Genomic DNA, 26679 nt, shown 5'->3' on the forward strand with positions numbered 1-26679 from the left:
GTGGTTGTTGTTTTTTTATTTAAAACTGACACTAGAGGCTTCAAAGAGAACAATGGATGAAAATACTTTAGGCATAGCTTCCGGGTCACTTATTCTGTTCAGCGGTGGAAGAAGTACTCACATGTTTTACTTAAGTAAAAGTATCAATACTGCGATAATAAATAAGTACAATTCCGATATTCAAAATGTACTTGAGGAAAAGTACAAAAGCATTGGCATCAAAATGTACTTAAAGTACCAAAAGTATACTCATTGTGCAGATGTCCCATTTCACAAATTCACAATGTATAAAAAATATTTTTTAAATAGCCCTATCTACAAGCTCACAATGCCTCAAATCGTGTCGCATTATGAGCTTGTAGATCTGCTATTTTCAAATGGCCGAAATATAAAGTGGCTGAAGTGGTTAATATGTTTTATGATAGTAATCTAAATCTGCAAAGTATCTGCTAAAGTAGTAGTATCAAATAATTAGTGGAGTAAAAAGTACCATATTTGCCTCTGAGAGTGGGGTAGAAGTAAAAGTATTAACAATTGGAAATACTGAAGAAAGTAAAAAATACCTCAAAATTGTACTTGAGTAAATGTACTGAGGTACTTTACATTACTGGAAATGTATTTTGTTTTTAAAACCCTCAACACATTATACACAAGGATATTGTGTAAACATTTTTTAGAACACATAATGATCACTCGTACCTTTTAACATTTTAAAAACAATTTCTAATCACTCATAACTACATGCCCCAAAATAAACAGTTATTTTGGTTGAAGTTGTAACTTTTTCCCCCACAAATCTTTATTTATAACAATCATGACATACAATACAAAACAAACACAAACAAAGACGTTATTAATACATCAATACAACAACATCAGAGTCAGGGGGATTTACTAACAGAAAACATTAAAGAGTGTACACAAAAGGACAGTTCTTGCAGCTTTCTTATTTTTTTTTGGGGTCATAAATTGTTTTAATGTACTGCTTGGCTTCAATCTCAAATACAATGAAAGAAGGTTTGGAATGACTACATTAGGATTTATGTATATGAAATGTATCTAGAACAGGGGTCTTCAACGTTTTCAGGCCAAGGACCCCCTAGCTGAGAGAGAGATGAAGAAGCAGGGACCCCCTACTCTATAGTGTATAAAATTGTGTTTCAGATTAAAGTTTTTTTTTTACTTAGTCTGATATTTTTTCCCTCTACACCTATAGCCTCTTTGCCAAAAATAGCCAAGCTGCAAGTTGAGACGCAGCTTGAAGATCTGCTATTTTTGGCTAATGTTCCCCTCAGAAAAGGAATTCTAGGGTTCAAGTGGTTAATGTAAAAAAAAGAAATCCTATCACACAAAGATTTGGCGGACCCCCTATAGTAGCTCTGAGGACCCCCCGTTGAAGACCCCTGATCTAGAATAATTGAAGTTTTTTTTTTTTTTTTTCACTTTTTCCTCCTTGACTACATCCAAATGGGTGTCCAAATGACAGATCCACACGTGGGGGAATTTGGAAAGCACAAACGTACGCCACCTGCTGGTCCCTTTCGCCAACAACAAGAAGAAGCCCGTAATCAATGCATGTCGTCACTTCCTTAAAACACCTCACACGACGGTCACGTGACACTAGATAACTCGCCTCGTCTCTTTTTTAGCTTTTTATCTTCGTCGTTTTTTTGAAACTTGAAAACACGCAGCGCACCCCGAAATGACATCTTTGTCGCCGCGGTCGCTTTTGTTTCACCGCGGGGGCGATCGGCCGGTGCTTTGGTCGCCCGGGAGGACTATGGAGATGATTGGGACGTGAAAAAGGCAGCAGCAGCAGCTCCGGGGTTCAGGCTGCGTCACGTGACCAGCATGCGGCTTTAGCGTTTGATAAAAAAAGATGGCGTGGAGCTGGTAGTCTCGAGGAGCAGAACAACAAACACATACTCATACACACACTCACACACTGTCTGGGACCCACAGCGGTCAAGTGAGTTCATATTTATCGTCTTTTAATTGGTGCATAATGGCTTGTTTGTTTGTTTTTCTTGGCGAGTAAGACAATTACTCAGTTAATTTGACGTATCTCGACACATTTTAACATTTTAAGTTGATTTTCGGGACTGTCTGTCTGGCCGCGCGCGAGCGAGCCGAGGGCACGCTCATCTCACGCTTTCGTAATCTCGCGTGACCATATGCCCCAGATTCATACTTCGTCCGTATGACGGTGTCCCGCGGCGAAAGATTGGCAGATCTACAAGCTCACAATGTGTTGGCTTCCCGCGCGTCCGTGACTTGTAGATTCGCTGTTTTCCCGTCGCACGACAGCGGAGCCATGGGCGATAGCTTTTAGCTAGCTGCTTCTCTAGACTGGGGGAGCCTATGCCGCTTTGCGGCTCGCATATCCGATCCGGGGGCCGGATACGGAAATGGCCCCGTACACATGTGTCTGTACGGTTGGAAATGACCGGTTACGGTAGGCGGGCTCTAGACCGGATCCCAGTACTGAGCAGGGAATAGGCACCAGTGTTTTTTTCTCTGGTGACGCGAGGTTACATTATCTCCTCCGTCTCTCTAGCATTTAGCATTAGCTTAGCAACGAGCTAGCCTCCTCGCTGTTTAAACCACACAGTGAGTGTATAAGCGTGTGACCGTCAACAATATCAAAACAATGCGGCGATAATTAGCCATGCTAGCATGCCCTAATGGTAGCAGCTAACGTTATGATTTGGAATTCTAAACGGGCGAGGATAACAAAGCTCCAATAAGAAGTTGGGTTTAATGAGAGCTGTAAGTAGAGCTGTTGAAACCGTTGATACCGTCGTTAACTTTAACTATTGGTAAGTTTCACTCTTGAGCTGACAGGAGTGTTCTAATTTAGCATTTAGCCGTAGCAAGTGGACCTATATTATAACAGCATGTCAATTAACACACTTAAAGCTGGACTATGTGTGCTTTTATGAAGTGTTGGTGGTTCAAGTCTAAACCACCACGTTTGTTGTTATTGTGACATAGCAGTTTGGTGTGAGTGAGCATATAATATAAGGTGGACTCCTCGTTGTAAGCATGGTTTATATCAGGGGTCCTCAACGTGTTTCAGGCCAAGGACCCCTTAGCTGAGAGAGGGATGAAGCAGGGACCCCCGCTACATACTGTATAACATTGTTTTGCAGATTAAACTTCTTCATAGATAGATTCGTAGACTCATATCATATTGGATTCATGTTGATGTGTATTTTCAAACAGTTAACCACTTAAACCCTCAGTACTCTGTAAACGTGACCCTCTTTACCAAAAAAAAAACACTGTTTTATACACCTCGTCATACGACGGTGGCGCTAGCCGAAGATGGCAGATCAACAAGCTCATCGTGGCAGCATTTTGTGAGCTTTGCAAATCGGCGTGTTTTCGGTGTCGTGGTGGTCGCAATTTAACCGGGTCGTGTCATCAGCTCATCACAAGTGTGTTTGCGTTGTCATGTTTTTTGGCTTATCGGGGCTGTTGTGTTGCGTTACGTCTAGTTTTAATGATGACAATAGTTTAAATAATTATTATGTTGGGTTATGCTATCATTAATAACTGGTGGGAAACGACGTGAGTCACACACACACACACACACACACACACACACACACACACACACACACACACACACACACGGAGCAGGAAGTTGTTGAAAACACGTGCCGCTTGCCTGCCCTCAGTGCCCTGCCGCCTGGCTCTGACTCTGTCTGGGTCACTTTGATGGTGACACATCCCAGGATCATTCACGTTATTATAACCACTTTATTGTAGCGACCTTTAATCTTGTGTAAATAAAAGTAGCTAGCTGTGTAACTAACGATTTAAAACATCTTGGTATCTAGGCGACCATTCATTTGGCGAGCTGATGTTTTGTCTTTGAGCATCATGCAAAAAAACGTTTAGCTTGCCTTACTGACTGTTTACTTTTCAGTTATGGGCGATTGTCTTGATATTTCTCCCAACTTATTTATTATTTTGCCCTGTATTGTTTATTTTCGCCAAGTTGTGTTTACAATGAATTTGACTGATTCAGTTGCTTGTTCCCACATAAGACATGCATCTACTGACATTTTTAAGCTTTCAGCTTCAATACTGTTTGACCAGGTCAGCACTCATGTTTTATTGCAATCACTGTAACTTTGTTTCATCATCAAGCTGTTGGGATGATGGCTAGTATGTTTAGCACATTCACATTGATGTTGTCACTATAATGTACGGTACAGTGAGGTTGGTAGTGGTAATGTAAATATTTTTATTTTGCAGATGGATCCAGGACAGGATTTACTTCTGACTGCGTTAAGTGAAAGCGGCATTTGCCCCAATGATGTATTCGACATTGAATCTCAGGATGTTGCACAAACCCCCTCTACCCAGCAAGTAAGATGCCTGTAATTGGGGATGGGGTACACCTCTCAAATGTCTGTGAATACATAGAAAATGAAGTGTTAATATGACCATCATATTTTCTGCTTTACTTGTCATCCATGTTGATTTAGCTGAACTTGTATGGTGTGTTAATGATGTTATTTATTGTCTGCCCCTAGTCTATCTCCATCAGTGCCCTGGATGTTGGCTTGGGGACTGAGGCAGTGGGAGCTGGCAGGACTGAGACTGCAGCTCCACTTCCCATAGTTACTATCAGGGTATGTTACTGTTAACCACTTAAACTGTATATACTTGGTTGTATGTCAGTTGTGAAAATGGCCGATCTACAAGCTTGCATTTTGATGTGTTGTGAGCTTGTAGATCTACTATTTTCGCCTATTAATCACATGCCCAGAATAGGGATGCTAGCGTTTCATGTGATTGGGATTTGAGCTGTTTTTTATTTCAATATATGGTTTTCTATTTTAATTATTCCTCTCTTCTCTTTTGGTGTTCCCATAATCTTCCCAACAGCACAAACCTCAGCCATCAACAACCACATTTGTCTTAAATCAGTTGAATCAACTACCCTCGCTAGGAACAGTGGTGACCAAACAATCATCAAACCCCATAAAACACACCATAACTGTGACCAAGGTGGTGCATGTGAATGCTTCAGCTCTGCGGGGTTCATCATCGGCCTCGGCCGCCTCCACAAATCCCTCAGTGTCCACCGCTGGCACAGATCAGGTAAGTCTACTGAACTTGATTCGGAAACCAAAAATCCGGAAACATAGCAATTGCCTTTGGTTACACTCCATTAGCGAATGTTCTTCTCTTCTCAGATCCAGCTGAAGGACCTCCTGAGGACAAGAAATCTGAAGACCACTGGCCTAAAAGGCAACAGTTTGATGGAACTTATGAAACTCAAGCCCCCACCTGACATTGCTCAGCCAGTAGCCACTGCGACAGCCACAGGCCATAGTGAGTTAAACAGACTCGGCTATAACAACTGTAAGTGGGAAATATTGCGTTTAGCCATGAAAAGCAAAAAAGAATCCTGCACGCTATCTTAACTTACAGCAAAAATGTAATGCAAATACAACTTTTCGGTTGCTCTGACCTTTTATCAGATGTATGTATGTATGTATGTATGTATGTATGTATGAGTTTGTGAAGTTTGGATATGGGGTGAAATGTAAATGATGGAAAATCTAGAATTGGGTCCAAAATGCTAACCAAAGCTAACCGTAATTGTGGTGTTGTTGGTATTTTGTGACCATCAATCAAAAACATAATGATAAGAACCGATCAATACGAAGTAAGATTTGTGTGCTTTGAGGTTTGAGCTTAGCGTTTCTAAGACCTGTATGCTCTCTTGAACTTTCAGTGGAAATGAACAATGGAATAAAGAAAGAAGTCTCAAGTAAAGATTCTCCTCGCGTCTGGGTAAACGATGACATGAAAGGACAGAGCTTCTCACCTAGCCTGGTAAGTCTTGAATTGTATCAAATAAGAATTGTATCTAAAGAAAATTAAAGATTGAAAGCTAACAAATGGGTCGTGCAAAACAGTTTCTAACCAGTCAGTTGATTTGAAATGCTACAAAGCACTCGTTTTTCTCACAGAAACTCCCAGGGATGAAAGAGGAAGATGAGGCTGAGGAGGAAGAAGAAGAGGAGTTGGGTGTTGCAGAAACGTATGCAGAGTACATGCCAATGAAATGTGAGTCAACTTATAGCTTTGTTGAGAAATGTATTATTGTTCAGTGATGCAGCTATTTCCATGAATACCTGTAACTGTTTGGGATGTGACAACTCACCACAACAACACTGGTATGACGGCGTTGCACAGGGAAAACAGCCAATCTACAAGCTCAGCTTGCAACACATTGTGATGCTTTGAAGATCTTTTTTTTCTTTTCTCAAATTGCCCGTAATGCCATATACAAAAATTGGGATGCATATATACATATACACACATTCTTTTATATTGTTACATTATCACTAAAATCTTAGTGTTTTGACAATTATTTGGGGGCCCACTTGCAATATCCTCACGACCCACGAGTGGGTGAGAATCACTGATCTATTGACCTGGTCCATCCAGTAAAGATTGGCCAGCGGCACCCTGACGCTGTGGTGGAGACCAGCTCCTTGTCCAGTGTCAACCCCCCCGACGTGTGGTACAGACTTTCCATCACAGAAGAAATCATGGACCGTGGTTGGCTGTCTGCTTTGCAACTGGAAGCCATCACTTATGCCGCTCAGGTAAATGCACCTTTTACACCAGGCTTGTGAATGTTTATTGTTCTTCAGCACGGGACTTCATTACCTGTGGAGGAGACCTACAGTATTGGCTGCGCCCTATTGGTGGATGAGGCTCTCATTGGACCACTTGTGTTTCATGCGATGATAACTGATGATATCGGACACGTGAACTTAAAGCGACAAATGTTATGTCCTCTCACGTAATTGCAACTGTAACGCCCGGGTTTGAACCCAGGTCTCATCCAAAAGGGATTCCTTCCTTGGACAGGGAAGATATTGGACGTTATACGTGGTTGCCGCATTGACCACATCATCACCGCCGCCATATTAACTTCTTTCTGTTTTGTAACAATTACTGTTACTATCTATGTAAGTAAATGTGTTTTAATAGGAAATAAACTACATTTCTGACCAAGTATCCTATAAGATTACTACATTTCTGACATTTATAACAAACCAAATCGCTTGAAAATGGATTGAGAATACAGTAGGGTTGTCCGATATTGGCTTTTTTACCGATAACCGATATACCGATATTGTCCAACTCTTAATTACCGATACCGATATCAACCGATACCGATATATGCGGGGATTATTGTGATTAGGGTAAGCTCAAATTTCATATCACACACACCATATACAGTAAGAACTCCTGTAACTTATTTATAAAGCAAAAAAAAAAAAAAAACGATACCGATATTTTCCCGATATCAATTTTTATGCTAATATCGGCCGATAATATCGGGAGGCCGATAATATCGGACATCCCTAGAATACAGCGAGTTATGAATGATGATTTATTATTGTGGAGAGATCTCCTGCTTCCCTAGTCATACAGTACATGGGGTAATTATGCTTTAGGAGGCACAGCTTGCCCTCACCAATATGGCGGCCTCTAATGAGCAGCAGCCAATGCGGTATCTGTGTATATGATTGGTCCAATGAGTTTCAGGCAGTTTTACTTGTCAAACACAACGCGTCACCATCTGCTATTGCCGACACACGACCCACTGTGCGGTGAAGCATAAATCGAGCTTAACCCATTAAGACCTGGAACGCATCTGTGTCACTTTAGATTTCTTTGGCTATTCAAAAATAGCAGATATACAAGCTCATAGCGCGGGACCGAGTGCCGCGCAATGAGCTTGTAGATCTGCTATTTTTGAAAAATCTTGTAGAAAAAACTTTTTTTTTTTCCAAAAAACTTTTTTTTTTTTAAAGAATCGCCTCGGGTCTTAATGGGTTAAAGGACTGGGGAGCTGTTAATTATCTTGCGCGAACATAGGAATATTTTGATATGTCGCCCAACCGCAATGGCTGGCCTGCCTCTCGAAACGCAATAACGTTAAATGTATTCACCTTGCAAACTGCTCAAGATACATTGCATGCTATGATTAGTAATGGGCATTCATGCCTATTTGAATTGCCTAACCAACGTGAGTGACACAATGGATTAAAATAATGTTGGCCCTGTCAGCTGTCTTAATTTGTGCGTCTGTCAGTATCATTTTGTTTGATACACAGCCACGCCTAATATTATTTTCACATGAAATGACACTGATGTTCAGATTTATTGTGTTTGTCTTTTGTTTTAATTTGCAGTCAGTCTTCATTCCCTTTATTATGAACAATTATTATTCAACAAAGCTAACTCTTGCCTTTGTCTGTCCATGGCAGCAACATGAGACATTCCTCCCTAACGGCGATCGAGCTGCCTATCTGATTGGTGATGGAGCAGGTGTTGGCAAAGGAAGGACCATTGCTGGGATCATCCATGAGAATTATCTTTTAGGAAGGAAGAGATCTCTTTGGTAAAAAAATAGCCTCTTTACAGTAGACTATTAATGAAACTTGTCTTTGTACCTTTGCTATGAAATGTCAAATGATTACCCCTACTAAAGTTGACAGATTTTTGTCCTTTCTGTTCACTTGTTATATAGGTTTAGTGTTTCAAACGACTTGAAATATGATGCTGAAAGGGATCTACGGGATATAGGAGCGAAGAATATTCAGGTTCATTCGCTAAACAAGGTAATATATTATCTAGTTGAATAAACCGATGTTGCTGCTTTTAAAAATGATAATATCTAGTTGAATAAACAGATGTTGCTGCCTTAAAAAATGCTAACTGACAGTTAATTCACCCATCTTGGTCATTGTATAGTTTAAGTATGTCAAGATCTCCTCCAAACACAATGGGAGTGTGAAGAAAGGCGTGATCTTCGCCACCTACTCTTCACTGATAGGAGAGAGCCAGTCTGGAGGGAAATACAAAACAAGGTTTCAACAGCTGCTCCACTGGTGTGGAGAGGACTTTGATGGAGTTGTATCCTTTCAAAAACCATTAGCCACTTAAGCCCTATTTTATTCTTTGTCATATGACGTTGTTGTGGGAAAAGTTAAATGGTGACTATCCTGACTATAATGTACATGGTACATGTTTTTTGCAGAATTGATATTAACCAATAGTTATTATTAATAATTGTCTTCCCAAATGTTGATGGTTTTTCTTTAACCTGTTGTCTTAAGATCGTCTATGACGAGTGTCACAAAGCCAAAAATGTTTGTCCTATTGGATCATCTAAACCTACTAAGACTGGACTTGCAGTGCTGGAGCTGCAAAATAAACTTCCCAAGGCACGGGTTGTGTATGCTAGTGCCACAGGTTAGTAAGTCATTGTAAACTGTAATTGTAAAATTATAGTAGGGCCTTGCATTTTTATGACGCGGCTCTGCAGGAGGCTAGCTGTCTCTGAGCTGATCTTGCAAAGCACTGGACCGATCGGCCCCAGATGTCTTGTGCACACTGCCAGTAGGCCGAAGATGTACCTCCACCAATTCTTTTTTTCACATGTTTTGTATTTAGCTTAGATTTTTATAAAGGAAGTCAATGTGGCTCGGATCAGCCTGTACGTCATAGATGACTGACTTAACACATCGGGTGCCAGCATTTTATAATAACAGATTACGTTCGGTGCCGAAATCTCACCGTTGAGCTGCGCAGCGCTGTTTAAGCTGTAGACTCCACGACATGCATTCCATGAGGAAAAAAAGCATGCCTCCATTTTGCCCGATGGTACTGGCTATCGCCTGGAACGATAACATCTCTCACGCGAGTAACAATGGCGGAGCGATCGTGCACACAAAATGAGTTGTTTTCCCCAGAGTAAAAAGTTTCGGAGTTATAGGGGTTTTAGAGAAGGAAATAGAGCGGAAGCGGATGTGCGCCATGTTTTTTGACACGATGATGCATCTGGCCCATCCTTCTCAGATTCACCGTGGGTGATCCCAGGGCTGCTCCAGCCCCTCCCGTTTGGAAAAAAACAAAAAGACACCAAACACGGTTCGGACGGTCCAGACCGTGTTCGGCACCCGATGTGTTAATAGTCATGGATGATGGACGTCACAGGATGGCCACATTGGAGCAACGCGTGATTGATTTGTCTTTTTTAAGACGCAGGAAAGATTAGATTTGATCTACTCTGTTGTCACCGTGGGGAAATATGTCCTCTGAGGTAGAGAGATGGGAAGAGGCATGACAGTAGCTGAATTGGTCCTCACGACTTGCAAGCAACTTACCGACTCTACCACAACCTTTTTTTTTCCCTTCTCTATCCAGGTGCCTCTGAACCTCGAAACATGGCCTACATGAATCGACTGGGCATCTGGGGAGAGGGAACCCCCTTTAGAGAATTCAGCAACTTCATCCAAGCCGTTGAGCGCAGGTGAGTTTCTGTGTGTGTACAATGAAATGGGTTAGCAAGAAAAGAGGGGGAAAAAAGCACATTCCTGGAATGTATTGAAAAGGTGATTTTGTTATTTCTAATGGTGAAAGCATTCTGATATATTTTTGTGTAACCGTTTTAGAGGTGTCGGTGCCATGGAGATAGTTGCCATGGATATGAAACTGAGGGGGATGTACATTGCAAGGCAGTTAAGTTTTACAGGTGTGACCTTCAAAATCGAGGAGGTTCCTCTGACTCAGCAATACATCAAGATGTACAACAAGTCTGTACGCCTGGTAAGAACGTGCTAACCACTTAAGCCCTATATACGCTTTGGCTATTTCAGCTATTGTATCGTACGACAATCTACAAGTTCACAATGTGTCACATTGTGATCAGTTGTAAGCTTGTAGATCTTCTATTTTCACTATTATTGAAAAAGGTTTTGGGTGGTTTATAAGCTTGTTGAATCATGCATATTTCCCTTATTAGCAGCTAGTGCATTGACATGTCCTGCTTTTTTCAGTGGGTGAGCGCGCGAGAGAAGTTTCAGGCGGCTGCCAATCTGATGGATGCAGAGCAACGCATGAAGAAGTCCATGTGGGGCCAGTTCTGGTCCGCTCACCAGAGGTTCTTCAAATACCTTTGCATCGCCTCCAAGGTTCGCAGAGTCGTCCAGCTAGCAAGAGAGGAAGTTCAAAATGGAAAGGTGAGGTTTGTCCTCGAAATAACCTGATTTCTCTTCAATCACTGGACACCCTCTCCTATATGTTGTGTATGCAGTGTTGTCTTTTCTATTTGTAAGTACGATACTAAACCTTCGAAATAAGCTTATTTGTGGTATTTATTTCTTTAACCACTTTAAGCCTGAATTATATGTGATGCTGTCGCACTGTGAAAATAGCCTACAAAGCTATTTGTAGGCTATTTAGGCTGTGTGATGCTGGCATACAACAAACTATACATTAAATGGGGAAGGCAGGGTTAAAGTGGTTAAAGATCACGATGACTCTAAAATGTGGTTTGAGTCGATGTCATTTGAGTCAACAATATTGTTGTGAATAGAGAATAATAAGATAGTTTTTGTTTTCCAGTGTGTGGTCATTGGTCTCCAGTCGACAGGAGAGGCACGGACACTTGAGGCCTTGGAAGAAGGCGGTGGAGAGCTCAACGACTTTGTTTCTACAGCAAAGTAAGGAGCTCTACGTTAAAGGAACAAAAATCATGCAAAAGACTTTGGACACCGTTAAGTGGTGAGTGTAGTAGTATACTAAACACTTGCATTCTTTGTTTAGAGGTGTGCTGCAGTCTTTGGTTGAGAAGCATTTCCCAGCTCCTGACAGACAGAAGCTCTTCAGCTTGCTGGGTATTGACCTCTCTGTAAAGAAGACCCCCTCGCCCATCGACACTGCAGCTCAGCAGAAGGGCAAGAAAAGGAAAGGTACGGTACTGTAGGTGACTTCTGTAGCTGATTTTCGTTTACTGGCAACCTATAATATTTAGCAATAGCCAATTTGTCAAAACATTCCAGATCCAAGCATCTATATATTCCCATTTAGACCTGAGGCCGATACTAAAAACGCCTTCTAAATCCTGACCTAAGTTTTCTGAAAAACTTCAAATATTTATTCACAAATTGTTGCTATGTACTGTACATGGCAACAACAACCCCAAATGGGTTTCCCGTTCTGAAAGGTATAGTTACAAATAGGGGTTCCCGCCCTCAATGGCTTAATTCAACCTGAATTGGACATAGTCGTACGATGGTGTTGTGTGGCAATAATGGCCCATCTCACAACACTTCGCATCACAATGTGTTGTGAGCTTGTATAGTAGATTGGCTATTTTTGGATTGTTTGCCTGTAGTGCCATGCCCAAAATGGGAATGACAGGGTTAAAGAAGTGCTTTTTAGAAAAATGTGTCCCCATCCAGTAAATTTTTTTTTTTTCCCAAAAAATAAAGGGATGAATTGTGTCTGTTCTTCTATTCTTCTTCATCTCTCCTCACTCCACCAGGTCCAGAAGTTAAAAAGCAGGTGACCAAGAAACCTCGCAAGCATGGCGGCCTCTCTGGAAGCAGCTCCGAGAGCCAGTCTGAGTCGGACAAAGAGTCTGATAAAGACTGCGAGAGCGACGACAGCTTCAAGTCCGCCAGCTCGGTAGAGGACGACGACTTCAACCCCTTCAGAGACGAGTCCACTGACGATGAGGAAGATGGTTAGTCACTTAACCACATAAACCCCAGGATCCATATTCTGAGGGAAAACCTAAGAATATAAGATTATAGATCTGCTATTTTCCTGGGAAGAAATGTAATGTAGAGCGAAAACAGAAAAGACACTAGCTCTACTCGACCATATGTTGTTTAGCCCTATATATTAAGTCGTACAGCGACTAGTGAAAATAGCAGATCACAACGTGTCACGATGAGATTCGTTGAGTTTGTAGATCGAGCTATTTTAGCCATTTATGAGAACTTAATTACTAATATTATAGCACCTTTATTACTGTCAAACTTTAATTTTGTCTCTTTGCTTAGATCCATGGCTTATCAGAAAAGAACCAAAGAAACGGAAAAATAAGCAAAAGAGTAAGAAGAGACGGAAGAGTATTGATCCAGACTCCATTCAAAGTGCCTTGCTAGCATCTGGACTCGGCTCAACCAGACCTGCTTTCACTGCCTCCGTCATCAACCCCCCAAGCACACCTGCCATAGGTCAGTATGCTTTCTTTCTGGCTTCATAAATGCGCTCTGAGAATCTGCTCTGATTTGGTAGTATCTGGTAGATACATTTTTAATTTACAGTTCAAGCAAATGAGCGTTACTCACCCCAATGAACATTCATTCATCCCATGTACAAACATGATTATATCCCGTTTAGTTGCACGTGATGCTTGTACAAACATGATTATAACCTGTTTGTTAAACCTAGATGCTCGTGCAAACATGATTTATAATCCGTTTATTACACGTAGATGATTGTACAACCATAATTATAACCTATTTGTTACACCTAGGTGCTCGTACAAACATGATTATAACCTATTTGTTACAGCTAGATGCTTTTACAAACATGATTATAACCCGTTTAGTTACACCTAGATGCTTGTTTGAATTTAGAGTGCTCTAGAGAATAAGCCACAACCATTGCATTTTGCAATGACTTCATCTGTCGTCACAAGTGATCAGTGACTCATATAACCCAGATTTTCACTCTGAGCGGTCTGTGTGCACTCTGGAAATTCTGAGCGCTGCCCTCTGGGAGCATTCAAACTACCAGAAAAATAGAGCAGCCGGGGTGCACTCTGGCACTCTCAGAGCGTATTATTTACGAACATACCCAACATGAAAAAAAATATATGATTATGTTTGTCCATTAGTAAAGGCAGAGAGTCAGGACTCTTGCCTGACAAGCCAGGATGCGGTGGAGGACGCCCAGATAATGAAGAAAGATCTCCTGGAAAGGCTTGAGAAGCTAGCCCAGGATTTGCCTCCCAACACTCTGGACGAGCTCATTGACGAACTGGGAGGACCAGAAAATGTGGCAGAGGTACCAATATCTGATGTGGCTAATCTTCATATTTATATTTCCTTGCTGTCGGGCAGAAACCTAAGGGTCCCCACGGTCATGAAATTCCTGGAAATATTTTGAAATAAAAAATAAATAAATCCAGTACTGGAAAAGGTTTGGAATTGGTCAAAGGTCCTGGAATTTATCAAGGGTCCTGGAAAAATATTTGGCTATGCATTGTTTTTGGCTATTGATTTTGTTTATACAATTACAAAACATTTTCATAAACATGTTTAAGATTACACGAAATATGTAACATACAGTAAGTAGTTTTTCACCTAACGGGCTGTGTGATGGCAGCCTTATGCATGTCTCAATTGTTAGGTTGCACTGCATAGGGTGCCAGGTTGGTGTCACGTGATAAAAAGAACAGATCTACAAGCTCACAACGTGGTGCAGCGTGATGAGTAGTTAGCTTGTAGAGCTGTTCGTTTGTCACGTGATTTGCTGTCCCAACAAACAATTGCGAGCAACATGTGAATAGTCGGTGAAGCGTAAACGAACGCAGTTAAAATATATCGGTTGAACTTGTAGTATGATCCACAATGCCAGGGAAATGTTTGTTTAATAATTTGTCGCTTACAAATGAAAAGTTTAAAGACTGGGTAAAGCGAGAAGAGGACCCGAATAGAGCTGGCTGCAAGTTATGCCACAAATCTTAGACGGATACTGTACTGTTCCTAAAATAAATGGCACTTAAAGTTTACCACTCTTGATTTGTTTTACATAATTATGTTCATCCCTCCTTGTGTCTGACGGTATCCTCTTGTTGAAAACTTAATAGAAAAAACATAGGAAAACCTACAACAAAAGTGTAATTTAAAATATCCTTGCATCCTTCATTACTTTAAAATTCATAAATGGGGCAAATGCAAGGCAATATTATTTTTAAAAAAAAGGTCATACGGATGCCATAACGAGTCTTGTATTCCAGTGAGCTATGCCCTAATTTTGCATGGAATTTTGAATGGAATTGTACCATTCTATGCTTTATTTTTGCTACACTGCCTATCTTTGGGCATTGTACATAGGAGTAAGAGACACATTATTGCGCTGAATGATTGTTATATAGGCCTGGAAATTGGGCTAAATATTCTGGAAAAGTTTTGGAAAAGTTTTGGAAATTCATTGCTAAAAATGTGTGGGGACCCTGAACCTTGAATCTCCAACTTTCTATGTATTTTTTTCGTAAGTGAATGCCCCACTTGTCATAGCAGTGAAAGTAGTCGATGTACAACCTCGCAATGCAGAGCATTATGAGTTTTTAGATATTTTGAAAGTGAAAATTGTTAAGTCTGCCTGTGGGTTTTATCAAATTTAACCAATAAAGTTCGCAAGAGCTTGTAACCAAATTGAATCTGAACACAGGTAATTTTTTCCCATTTTCTGAAAAGTAACCGATTTGAACATACAAGGTTTCTGCCCAACTGCAACGATGTATTGTCCACTGCAGAGAATCAACATTGCTGAGCTGTCATTTGCTCTGTCTTACAGATGACGGGTCGTAAGGGCCGTGTGGTCAGTAATGACGATGGAAGCATCTCCTATGAGTCCCGCTCTGAGCTGGATGTGCCCGTGGAAATCCTCAATCTGACAGAGAAGCAACGATTCATGGACGGAGAGAAGGTTAATATTTAATATGTGGAAAGAGGGTAAAACGAAGACATTAACCACTTAAGCCTTATGCACTTAGTCGTGTGAGTAGAGAATATAGCCAATTTACAAGCTCAACACTTTGTGACGCGCGTCTTGGGCTTGTAGAGCTGCTATTTTCTTTTAATTCTTTGGAATTTGTTGAGAATGTTTGCCTATGACACACCCAAAATAGGGATGCCAGGGTGAAAGTGGTTAAGTCATCTGGTGACTCACTGACTGAAGAAGAATGACATAAATTGTAGCCTCTTTCCTGGCAATGGTTTGAGGTGTCTCAAATGTGTCTTTCTCTTTTCAACCAGAACATAGCAATCATCTCAGAGGCAGCCAGCTCGGGTATATCCTTGCAGGCCGACCGTCGGGTCAAGAACCAACGGAGGAGAGTCCACATGACTCTGGAACTACCTTGGAGTGCAGACAGAGCCATACAACAGTTCGGTCAGTACACCTTCTCTCTAACCACTCAACTAGAGCAAAATGTATGGTCTCTAGAGCTCCAACTATCGATTGGCAATTCTTTTTTTGATTCGAGCAGCGTGTTAAAAAATGTATACATTGATTCACATGGTCAAAATATGGATCTATCATTAATCTATTAACTTATCTTTTTTTCCTTCTTTTTTTAATAATCAATTAAATTGATTAGTTCAATGAACTGTTGCAGCCCTAATGGTCCCAGTATGCATGTTGACCTGTCTAACATGATGTTGTTTCTGTTCTCTCAGGGAGAACACACAGGTCAAACCAGGTCACTGCTCCTGAATATGTCTTCCTCATATCAGAGCTGGCAGGAGAGCAGAGATTTGCATCCATTGTTGCAAAACGACTAGAAAGCCTGGTAATATCATGTTGGATATCTATAAGGGGGTGGCCACTGTACATTTGCACAAATAGATTGGGACTGAAATGAATGTCTGAAGGTTTCAATTTGAACTAAAGGCAAATTATTGATAGTATTTTGCCCTTTGTAACAGGGTGCTCTTACCCATGGCGACAGAAGAGCTACAGAAACGAGAGACCTCAGCAGATTCAATTTTGACAACAAAGTAAGCAATTTGAAGCATGCATGTCTATGTTCATTTGATCCTTGACATGAATAATGTTTGACTGTGTGGTGACCAACCATCTCTTACCACAGTATGGAAGAAATGCTCTGGAAATTGTCATGAAGTCCATCGTAAAACTTGATACTCCGTTAGTGCCTCCACCATCAGAATTTGAAGGGGATTTTTTCAAAGGTATTGATCTCAATATTTTCAGACTTATGACATGTAGATGCACTACAAAGATATTGATCAAATAATTGTTTGGCAAATTGTGTAATATTTTGTGACTAGATGGAAGGTTTATGATCAACACATTTTCTTCCAACTTTTTGTTTTTTTTGTTTCTACAGAAATCCAAATTGGATTAATTGGAGTGGGTCTCATAAATGTGGAGGATAGAACTGGAGTCCTGTCTGTGGACAAAGGTTGGTAATAACCTTTCTTTATCAAAATATTGCACAATGTAGCTTTAATTTGTAGTCACAAGGCCTGAATTGACAAGCATTCTTTGAACTGAAAACTATGTGCGTGCTCCAGCCATCCATGTTGTTTGGCCTCAACCTCTTCTGATACACACTGGCACCTCCCTTACTCCTTAAAGATCTGCTCATCCCATATCCATGCTGGATTTTCCAGTGCAGTGATTTTCCGGCTGCAGTTAGGCTAAATCGCCATTACGATCTGTATTTGTAGAAAGTAATAACAAATGAATTGCTGCTGTATATAATATAAATAAATGTGGACATCAGGTTGAAAATGGTTGTAATATTCTGACAGTGAATATTGTGGGGGGGAACACAATGTGAGAACATTGCATTGAATTTGTGTGTGTTCTTGCTCATCCAGACTACAACAATATCGGGAAGTTCCTGAACCGTATCCTGGGCATGGAGGTCCAGCAGCAGAATGCCTTGTTCCAGTACTTCTCTGATACACTGGCAGCTGTTATTCAGGAGGCCAAGAGGAATGGCAGATATGACATGGGCATTCTAGGTGAGATCAGTTGATTGTTACTTATAAACTAAAAACTGTTGCAATATGCTCTATATATTACAACCTTTTTCTTTTAATTGGTTACGGCGGTGATGTGTTGTGAGCTTGTAGATGATATTTTCTAAATTTAAAAAAAATGGGCTTATAATGACATGCACACAATAGGTAGGCCATGATGAAAGTGCTTAACTTCCTTGTCTTGTACTAGATCTGGGCTCGGGTGATGAGAAGGTACAAAAGGTGGACTGCAAAAGATTCCTAACACCAGGCTATACCACATCAGGACACGTTGAGCTCTACACTGTATGTCATTTCATATACGTGTCAAAGCTACAAATATGTTCTTTCTTTATTTTTGCCTAGGAGAAAATGTCTGCAATTAATGTGAATTGAAAGTACCTGTTAATTGAATGCTTTACATACAATCTCGGTATTGATTTTTAATACCCATGTAACTGTTTTCTCAGGTAAGTGTGGAAAGAGGAATGTCGTGGGAAGAAGCCACCCATGCATGGGCAGAACAGAGTGGATCAGATGATGGATTTTATATACAGGTACGGTTACTGTTCTTTCATGTACAGTTATATTTTAAGCCAGCTCAGTGGCCTTGGGTTGGAGTGTTCGCCCTGAGACTAGGAGGTTGTGGATCAATTCCCCGGCTGGGTCATACCAAAGACTATAAAAATGAGACCCACTTAGTTAGTTTCATATCGCACAGAAAGGATTTTTTTTATTTGTAACTTTTTGGGAAGGTGTGTGTGTGAAGTTCTGGGTCAAGGATGTTTCAGGTGGGGTCAGATTTTGCATAAACCTTAAATACGAGTTCATCATGGATACGCCATTGAAATACAAAGCACTGTTTCAGGTGTGGTCGGCCTTAGCATACTAAAAGCTGCCATTATCATAATGTGTGGAATAATTGGTTTGTCATGGAAGAACCATTCACAAACAATTGGTACAAAGCAGTTGGCCAGTAGTAGACCTACCAGCGGTAAATTGGGGAAGTGGATAACTTCCCCCAGACTACCTAATGTGGAATATGGGCGGTTTGTGTGGGTTATAAATACACATTGCTGTCGGTTTGGACCTGGTTAAATGTTTTATAATAGGCTATAAAGTAATAAATAATACAATAATTTTAGTTGAAGATGACAACTGAGAGAATGAAAAAAAAGCTGCATGTTTTGCACGTTGGAGGAGGAAACAACACTAAAGATGAGGTTCCGCCGCTGAATCGATACTCAATACATATGGGAGGGGGGTGACCGTGTCAATGACTCAAGAAATGAAGAGCAGGTTTGGTTGCCTCCTTGCCTGTGGGTGCTCAGCTACAGTCAATACTCAAATGATAAAAAAAATGCCTCATTCACTAGACTGGGGAATCTCACTTCCAGCTGAGTGAGTGAGTTTTCAGCCAATTGATTTCTATTATCTACAAGTACAACTGAAAGTGAGATTCCCCATGCTAGTGAATGAGGCAGCCTAGAGGGCAGGCCAAAGAGTACACCGTCCTTATGTCACTGATCACATGACCCCAACAATCGATTCTCCAGTTCTAGGCAACACAGAAGTGGGGGTCTTTATCTTATTTCAGAGCTCTAAGGTATATAAATGACCTGGCTGAAAATGAGTGGTGTTCCCCTTTAAGACATAAGACAATAAGAAATATTGGCCAGATAAAACTGGCGTCAGTGTGACGTTATGTTATCTTATCCGTGGCTTCTTAACTCCAGACGTAGGGACCATAGGAGCAACACATTGCAGGTCTCAAAGGTCAAATGTGAAACATAACAGGTATGTAATCGATATAACGAATCAAACCTGTGTTTTTAGGTGAGGAACAACAAGAAGACAGCCATACTGGTGAAGGAGGTGAACGCCAAGAAGAGGTTGTTCCTGGTGCACCGGCCCAACACGGGCAAACAGCAAAAACTGGAGGCTTATGCAGACATCAAGAAGAAGTGTAAAAAGGTCATAGAAATGTCAAGTATTGACATCATAAATGTGCACTGGATTAAACCTTTAAATGAGGTGATGATTTAAACTTGTGTCCTTTCGTAGGTCTTGTCAGATGATGCCAAGCAACACTGGGTGGACCAGTACAAGTCCTCTGCAACGATCTGCTCTCATGCATATTGGTATGTAGTCACAGAAGTCTGAGTAACTCTTTATTTTATGAGCGGAGAAGCGCATTGGACATGTCTAGAGCGCTCGCACGGTGCATTTATTGATGCCCGCAACTTTTGAACCTATCGACCATTGCTGCGTTCGAACGTTGTCACCTGCGTTATTAGCACACATAGCCTAGCTGAAGCTAGTTGTGGTAAGGATAAAAAAAACAGACTATTTGTTGACAAAGCCACTTAACACATGGGGTGCCAGCATTTTTTTATAACAACTTACGTTGGGTGCCAGCATTCTCCCCATTGACTGCGCTTTACTGTTTAAAGCTTTAGACTCCACGACGAGCAAATCCATGTAAAAAAAAGCATCCATTCATTATACATAGAGGTCTCGTACAATCGGGGGGAAAAAATTTAAAACATTCGGTAATCCGTTCCATAGTTGCAGCAAGTTGAAAATAGTCAAAAATACATTGTAAAAAAAAAAGTACACAGGAGCCGAGATACAGGCTTTTGAAGTCATAAGTTAACCAGGAAGTGGATTAAAGTCTAAATCTTCGAAAAAAATATATCTCCTGGTGCTGTGAAGGGGAAAAAAAAGATTTTTTTTTTTCAAAAACAGAATATATATATGGTTTTGGCACCCAATGTGTTAAGGAGTCCTGTCCAGCAGCGGAGCGCTTTGGATTTCATGTCCAAAGAGCTCTACACTGAGCGAGAATCCATGTATGCGGCTTGTGAACGTGTCATTCAACCCTCTGCATAGCAAGAGACAAAAATTGAACTATTTTCTACTCGAGAGGCACCCAGGGCACTCCGCCGAAAAAATCTAAAACACTCGGTGCAGCCCTGGGAAAGGGATCGCCTCAACCTCGTCTTTACCGTAAAAATGCATGGCAGGAAAGTGTCTGTGACACGGCTCCTTATGTCAGTCACATAAATGTCTGTGTGGTTAAGCCAGATTTGTGTCGTACGCCGGAAATAGTTGGTCTATAAGCTCACAAGGCATCACATCACGTCACATTGTGAGCTTGTATGTCTGCAATTTTTCAACGTACAACTTGAGATAAAATGAAGCATTCCTGTACCCCCAGGCGAGGACACTGTAAGAAGGCTTCGATGGGTCTACACTGCGACATTGGTCTTCGGTGTAGGACGTACTTCGTCCTGTGCGGCTCGGTACTCAGCGTGTGGACGAAGGTAGAGGGCGTGCTCGCGTCCGTCAGCGGAACCAATGTGAAGATGCAGATCGTTCGCCTTCGATCAGAAGACGGACAGAGGATAGTTGGTATGTTAAAGGCCAGACATTTTTAAGTATTTAAAGATGAAAAGACATTCTAGAGCTGGGCTGGTTGCTCAATGTCATGGTATGAGACTATAGACATTTGACATTTGAACAGTAATTATAATGATAACTGAATTTCTTCCACAATATCGGCTGGGAATTTGGATATAATATCGTCATGTGCCATAAATATTATTGTCTTTTACTGGTTTTAAGCTGTAAGCCTTATTTTATACATTAAAAGATTATAAAGCAAAAACAGCTAATCTACAAGCGGACAACGTTTCAGCTCAATGTGAGCTGTAGATTGACAATATGATTACATTCTTTTAAATGTTCAAACATAGTGAAAATAGCCACAGTACGATATGAGGTACTTGCTCAGAAATGTTGTGATATTTGATTGTCGCCCAACCCTAATTTAAATGCATTATACCAAAAAAGGAAAGGAAAATCATGTCATGTACATTTTTTTATTTCATTTTACAACAGGCTTGATCATTCCAGCAAACTGTGTGTCGCCGTTGATCAACATCCTGTCAACATCAGACCAGTGCCAGCAGCTTGCAGTGCAGGAGCAACAGAAATGGCAGCAGCTTCACCCCCAAAGTCTCAGTCACGTGCCCAATACATAGCATACCACTCATTCACCCTGGGTTCACGTCCTACCCTGAAGGAACTGCAATTCCATTCGGTCTCCCATTTGTGCGTTTTAAGCTCGTGTCACTACCCCTTTAAGCCCGGGTTATGCTTAGTTGCATGTGGGCGTCGAACACCGAAAATAGCGGATCTACAAGCTCTCAACATGTTGTGAGCTTGTAGATCGGCTATTTTTGGTGTGCGACACCCACACACAACCAAGTATAACTCTGGCTTTATTCTACCCATACCTTTTTTCTTTAAGGGTCAGAGGTGCCATGCCAAGCTGTGGCATTCTTAAATGTAAAAGCAGTGGCAAGTACAGGAAAGATTTCAGGTTTTATCCCCAGAGACTGTTTTCACCTTGAATTCTGATGGTTTTTGTTTGTTGCTCCTCTGATATTCAGAGTGAAAGATTTGATAAAAGAAAAAAAAGACAATTTGGTTTGTTGAGGTGGCAGTGTACAAGGGCTGTGGGAACACATAATATCCAAGAAGATGATGATGGTGTATTGGTTGAGGTTTTCCTCTTAACCTCAGTTTCTCTAAGCGTTGTGTAAATAACCCTGTCGATGTCAGATGAATCTCAGAGTCGCAACCTGTTCCAACTGTGTCAAGACCAAAGGTGGTTGAAACAAACCTACGATGTATACATGTGGATACCGTGTTTGCCTCTGCTGCTACAGGAGGGATGCGTCAACCGTCAACACGGCTGCTCTATTGGCAGGGGCAAGCCGTGCCCATATTTATGCATGTATGCCCCCTCTGTATGTCTATTAAAGTAGGTGGTCTCTCCCCAATTAAAATAATTGCAACTCGCTGAATTCCCACCCGGTTGGTTTAATTAAAGATGTGCATTGTCATACCAAAATACCGTAATCTTTCGTACATGGTAACTCAGGCAAGTGTCCCCTGCCAATATGGTGGCCAATGCGGCATCTGCGTGTATTCTGTCTATGGTTAAAACAGAGAGACCACAACATCATGAACGTGAACCTGAGACGAAAAAAACGATGTGCCTCTTTACAAAATGGGCATGCCATCAGACATAATTCCAAGTCAAAGTACATGTTGTGGTAATGCAACTTTTGCGTTGGTTTTACTTGTCTATAACCTGTCACAGCACCACAAAGTTATCTTTTGTAGTTTATTATGAGGGCACACATTTTTGTGCTCAACTGATTCTCATTCTTTCCATGTCACTGATTTGGGCATATTCTAAACCCCTAGCTCGGTTTTTCCAGTGGTGATAAACGAGTTGGTTGTATAATGCTATGTAGTTAAAATTTACAGTCGTCAGAAGAAATGACTGTACGCGTGATTAGGCTCAGTAAGGCCTCATCTTGGACTGGTCTTGGTTTGTTTCCACTTGATCTTGACCCAGTTCAGTCCAGTATGTATGTTGTACATATTTTGAGTTGGACTTTGTCACATTTAGTGTGGTCTAGACGAACAGTCCTTGACAGCCTAGTTAGTGCCACAGAAAATTGCCAACCTTTAGCTACAATGCCTACTCCTATAGAGGAAAACCTTCAACCACCCAGTCACTGACGGAAGGATTATGAAAAAAACGGATGGGGTGAAAGTAAAGAGGAATCCTGACAATAGTTGTCAAGAAAGGAGACCCTTGCCAGAGACCAAGACAAGACCGTGACATGCTTGGACCAAGATCGATATTTTGGTGTTGATAGAGCTAGACCAAATCTAAGCACTGCCCTGAGACTTCTTTAGTGAACTCAGTCTTCTCTTCTGAAGGTTGAAATATATTTTCTATTTTTCTTTGTTCTTGTTTTTGATAACAGGACAGTGCTCAGGGGTTAATACTCTTGGAAAATTAAAAGCTAAGAGGCATAACAAATGTCTCATGCATGACCATAATAAAGACATTTTCTTTCCACTTCTGTTCTGGCAGACACATCACCTATGTGTCATTTTTATTTTGTCCAGTTGAGTTTACATCTTATATCCTCCATTAATGTTATCAGCTCTCTATAAAAACTGCTTTGTTGAGCCACATAAGATGACTAATCAGACTGGATAGCTTTAGTTCACCAAAGTGTTGAACGCTGTTGCCTCCTTGTTTTTCTACTGGATTGTAGATCTGCACTGCAAAGGACAGGCCAACATCTGGCAATGTGAGGCGCTGCCTAAATGGGAATTGGAGTATTGTAGAAATATGCCCTGAACCTGTGTACTCAAGACTTTGCTCTTTTCTTTGAGGTGTGCATATCCTCTTCCCATCTCATCCATTAAGATGGATCAAAATATGAATGGGCAGCAGGGACTAGTCATCGTATGTCACCAAATTATGAGCATTACACCCTGTACACTCTGTAAAGTCATTTTGATTCAGCAATGCAGTACTGCAGGAGTTGAACATTAAGAGTTGTGAGTGGAAAACATTTCTGGAACATTTATCTATTTCCATTTATTGATCAGTAATGTCTGATTTATACTTTGTTGCGTGTGGGTGTCGCACACCCAAAACGGCAGCTCAAGCTGCAAGCAATACAAGCTGAAAATCGCTGATCTACAAACTCAAAATGCACCGTGAGCTTGTAGATCAGTTATTTTTAGGTGCGCGACACCCGCGCTTACCTAAGAATAGCTCTGGCTTAATGTATGTGATGACCCTCCCATACTGTTTTTCTACTTGTATTTAGTTTTCTATGTACAGGTGGTTGATGAGCAGTGCTGGAGAGTCATCACTGCATAGGTGCACTATGACATTAAACAAATCTTTTCAACTGGAATGTCCACCACATACATTCGCCGATGTCTGATGTTTTTGTTTTGACAAGTGAGATGTTATGTACATGGGCTGCTGACTTTCTAAAAAGCTTTGAGTGCTGTAAAATGTATAGCGATGGGCAGTTTTGATTAGAAGTTAAAACACTTGAACAACTTTTACCATTGCACGAGTTGCACTACTGAGTTGTACAAAAAAATAAATCTGCATTACACGATTTGAATGCGTGCAATGACCAATAAAGCTTGATATACTTGTATTATATGATTACTGTGTTTGCTTTAATACAGCACTATGGTGCGGATAGACAATCCAACTTTAGACAATTGTTAAGTCTTACAGCTTTAATATGCATTTCAATGGTACAGCAATGGTCCCCATCAATCAGTCTTACAAAGCTTAAACAAAAAGGGGGCAAAACTAGATGTAAAAGTTTATAGTAGACCTACAGGCAAACATTGAATGAAATGTTAACCTGTAAAATGAGGGGAAACAATGAGGGGGATCTTGTAAGGGACCATCTGTGAATTAAATTAAACTATTGGAACAACATAACAGTATCACTTTCCTCATTCAATCATTGACAATGTCTGTCCTTCCATTTCTATTCCCAAAATTGATGGGCCCTCTTCTTCGCTCCTGTATTTCAAACAGAAGCTTGCCCAATGTCTATGTCAAAGGAAAGCTATACAGAGAGACATTTTTGTACGTCAGGTGTTCAAATAAATCACTTTAGTATTAGTATTCCTAAAGCACAGTGACACAAGTATCCTCAATATTCTGTCAAATGACCTGCTAGGCATTAAATGATTGATGTTTTAAACATTCTTTCACTTGCTGGTAATAAATCTGAAATTGTAATACCACAAGTTATAAGGTTTTGATTTGGTTCCTCTTTTATTGAATATTGGCTATTGTATTGACTGGAATTAGTTGCTATTGCCTGTTAATATTCTTAGGTGTAGCATGGGTTTCTACCTCACTTGCACATTGATATTAATCATTTTGTATACCCTTTTCTATTTCACCTGTTTTAAATGTGTGATAAAAAATAGGTAAAATAAAGTGCAAGTCACCACCATAAGACTTCTCTCAGGTGTATGTGTGTAATCTGTGTAGGCTGTGTGTCTGTCAGAATATCTTGTTTTCATATTCTTTTAAAAATTAGCTTTTTGGGTTCAGTAAACATTTGTTACATAAAAAAATGTGTGTTATGAATGTATTTTTATTTAATTATCTGATATCTTTAACCACATGACCCCTAGCATCCGTATACTGGGAGGCAAACGTTCAGTGAAAATAGCAGATCTACAAGCTCACAACACTAAGATAATAGTGTAGAGGGGAAAAGGAGGCGCCTAGTATAGACCCCTGGGGGACTCCAGTGAGTGTTTAAGTGGTTCATATGAAACTTTACATTGCATAAAGTAAAGATTTCCGAAATAATACATTTAGTACAACAGAAAACATTCAACATTTCATTGTGAACAGTTGTGGGCCAAAAAGAAAGGTTTTAAGACTTTTCATGCATGTTGGACAACATAAGTTAATTATAACATGTGTTTATCGTGTCTAACTGTATTCATACGAGCCAGATATTAATGTGGAAAAACATGCACTTTGTAAAAATATGTTTTAAATTGGGAGGATGCACAAAGCAATGCTTATACCTGAGAACCTGCTCCTAAAATATATATTGCTACATTTAACACTAAGATTTGAATTAACAATAAAAATACATGATCTTTTTTTGTGTGTTTTACATTTGATCTCATTAATCTGTGTTGGGGACATGTCTATGACCTTGTTTTCATACTCTCAATACAATCATAGACTCTGACATCACTCATCCATACTCACTCCTTTTAACGATGAAACTTGCCTATAAGGACAATGTTAAATCGAAGTCTACACAGGTATCTTTCACACTATTACCAAAACATAATAATCTTATAATTGTGTGATTACTTTTGGCCTGAATCTGGGCCTTTCTTTTATTAGCTTGACCAACTCTCACGGATTCTCAGAGCATACATTATGCTTCACTTTAAGCAGCCATGCATGTTAATCTAAGGGCCTGTGCATCCCCAAAGAGTTGTTAATTAACTTATTGAGGAAAATAGTTCATCTTCTGGATGAATGGGAATGTTTTAAACACACCAATGTTAGCTAAAGGGAAGAGGGGATTCATATATTTGATGATTTGATTTAATTGAATGTACTATCCTCCCAATCTTATTGTCTGCAATTTGTAAC

At 40.5% G+C, this 26679-nt stretch overlaps 1 protein-coding gene across 8 annotated transcripts; it reads left to right on the forward strand.

Annotated features, from left to right (window-relative positions):
- Positions 1 to 1603: 1603 nt before the first annotated feature.
- Positions 1604 to 24682, forward strand: sbno1 (strawberry notch homolog 1). 8 transcript variants are annotated; one of them, XM_084046007.1, is made up of 33 exons: positions 1604 to 1969; positions 4267 to 4380; positions 4548 to 4646; positions 4903 to 5118; positions 5193 to 5382; positions 5759 to 5859; positions 5979 to 6093; positions 6478 to 6638; positions 8316 to 8449; positions 8579 to 8669; positions 8803 to 8964; positions 9168 to 9303; positions 10258 to 10363; positions 10506 to 10659; positions 10890 to 11072; positions 11458 to 11555; positions 11659 to 11804; positions 12380 to 12580; positions 12903 to 13079; positions 13745 to 13914; positions 15430 to 15561; positions 15891 to 16026; positions 16314 to 16426; positions 16563 to 16634; positions 16727 to 16826; positions 16985 to 17059; positions 17481 to 17627; positions 17836 to 17930; positions 18095 to 18181; positions 19461 to 19598; positions 19689 to 19765; positions 20845 to 21038; positions 21528 to 24682. In XM_084046007.1, the coding sequence occupies exons 2-33, from the start codon at positions 4267 to 4269 to the stop codon at positions 21668 to 21670; spliced, it is 4263 nt and encodes a 1420-aa protein (XP_083902133.1). In that variant the 5' UTR covers positions 1604 to 1969; the 3' UTR covers positions 21671 to 24682. The 8 variants fall into 8 exon arrangements, with proteins under 8 accessions (XP_083902133.1, XP_083902134.1, XP_083902132.1 ...); XM_084046008.1 differs by lacking the exon at positions 1604 to 1969 and adding an exon at positions 2554 to 2819; XM_084046006.1 differs by lacking the exon at positions 1604 to 1969 and adding an exon at positions 2554 to 2769.
- The last annotated feature ends 1997 nt before the right edge of the window (positions 24683 to 26679 follow it).

The sequence above is a fragment of the Gymnoscopelus microlampas genome (assembly GCF_963454915.1).
Source record: "Gymnoscopelus microlampas genome assembly, chromosome: 21".
Lineage (NCBI taxonomy): Eukaryota > Metazoa > Chordata > Actinopteri > Myctophiformes > Myctophidae > Gymnoscopelus > Gymnoscopelus microlampas.

Bases quoted from the DNA above. Each gene is read 5' to 3' on its own strand.
- sbno1 (XM_084046006.1), top strand. The intron at 16,027-16,313 runs GTCAGTACACCT...CTGTTCTCTCAG, and splicing joins CAGAGCCATACAACAGTTCG to GGAGAACACACAGGTCAAAC. The intron at 18,182-19,460 runs GTACGGTTACTG...CTGTGTTTTTAG, and splicing joins ATGATGGATTTTATATACAG to GTGAGGAACAACAAGAAGAC.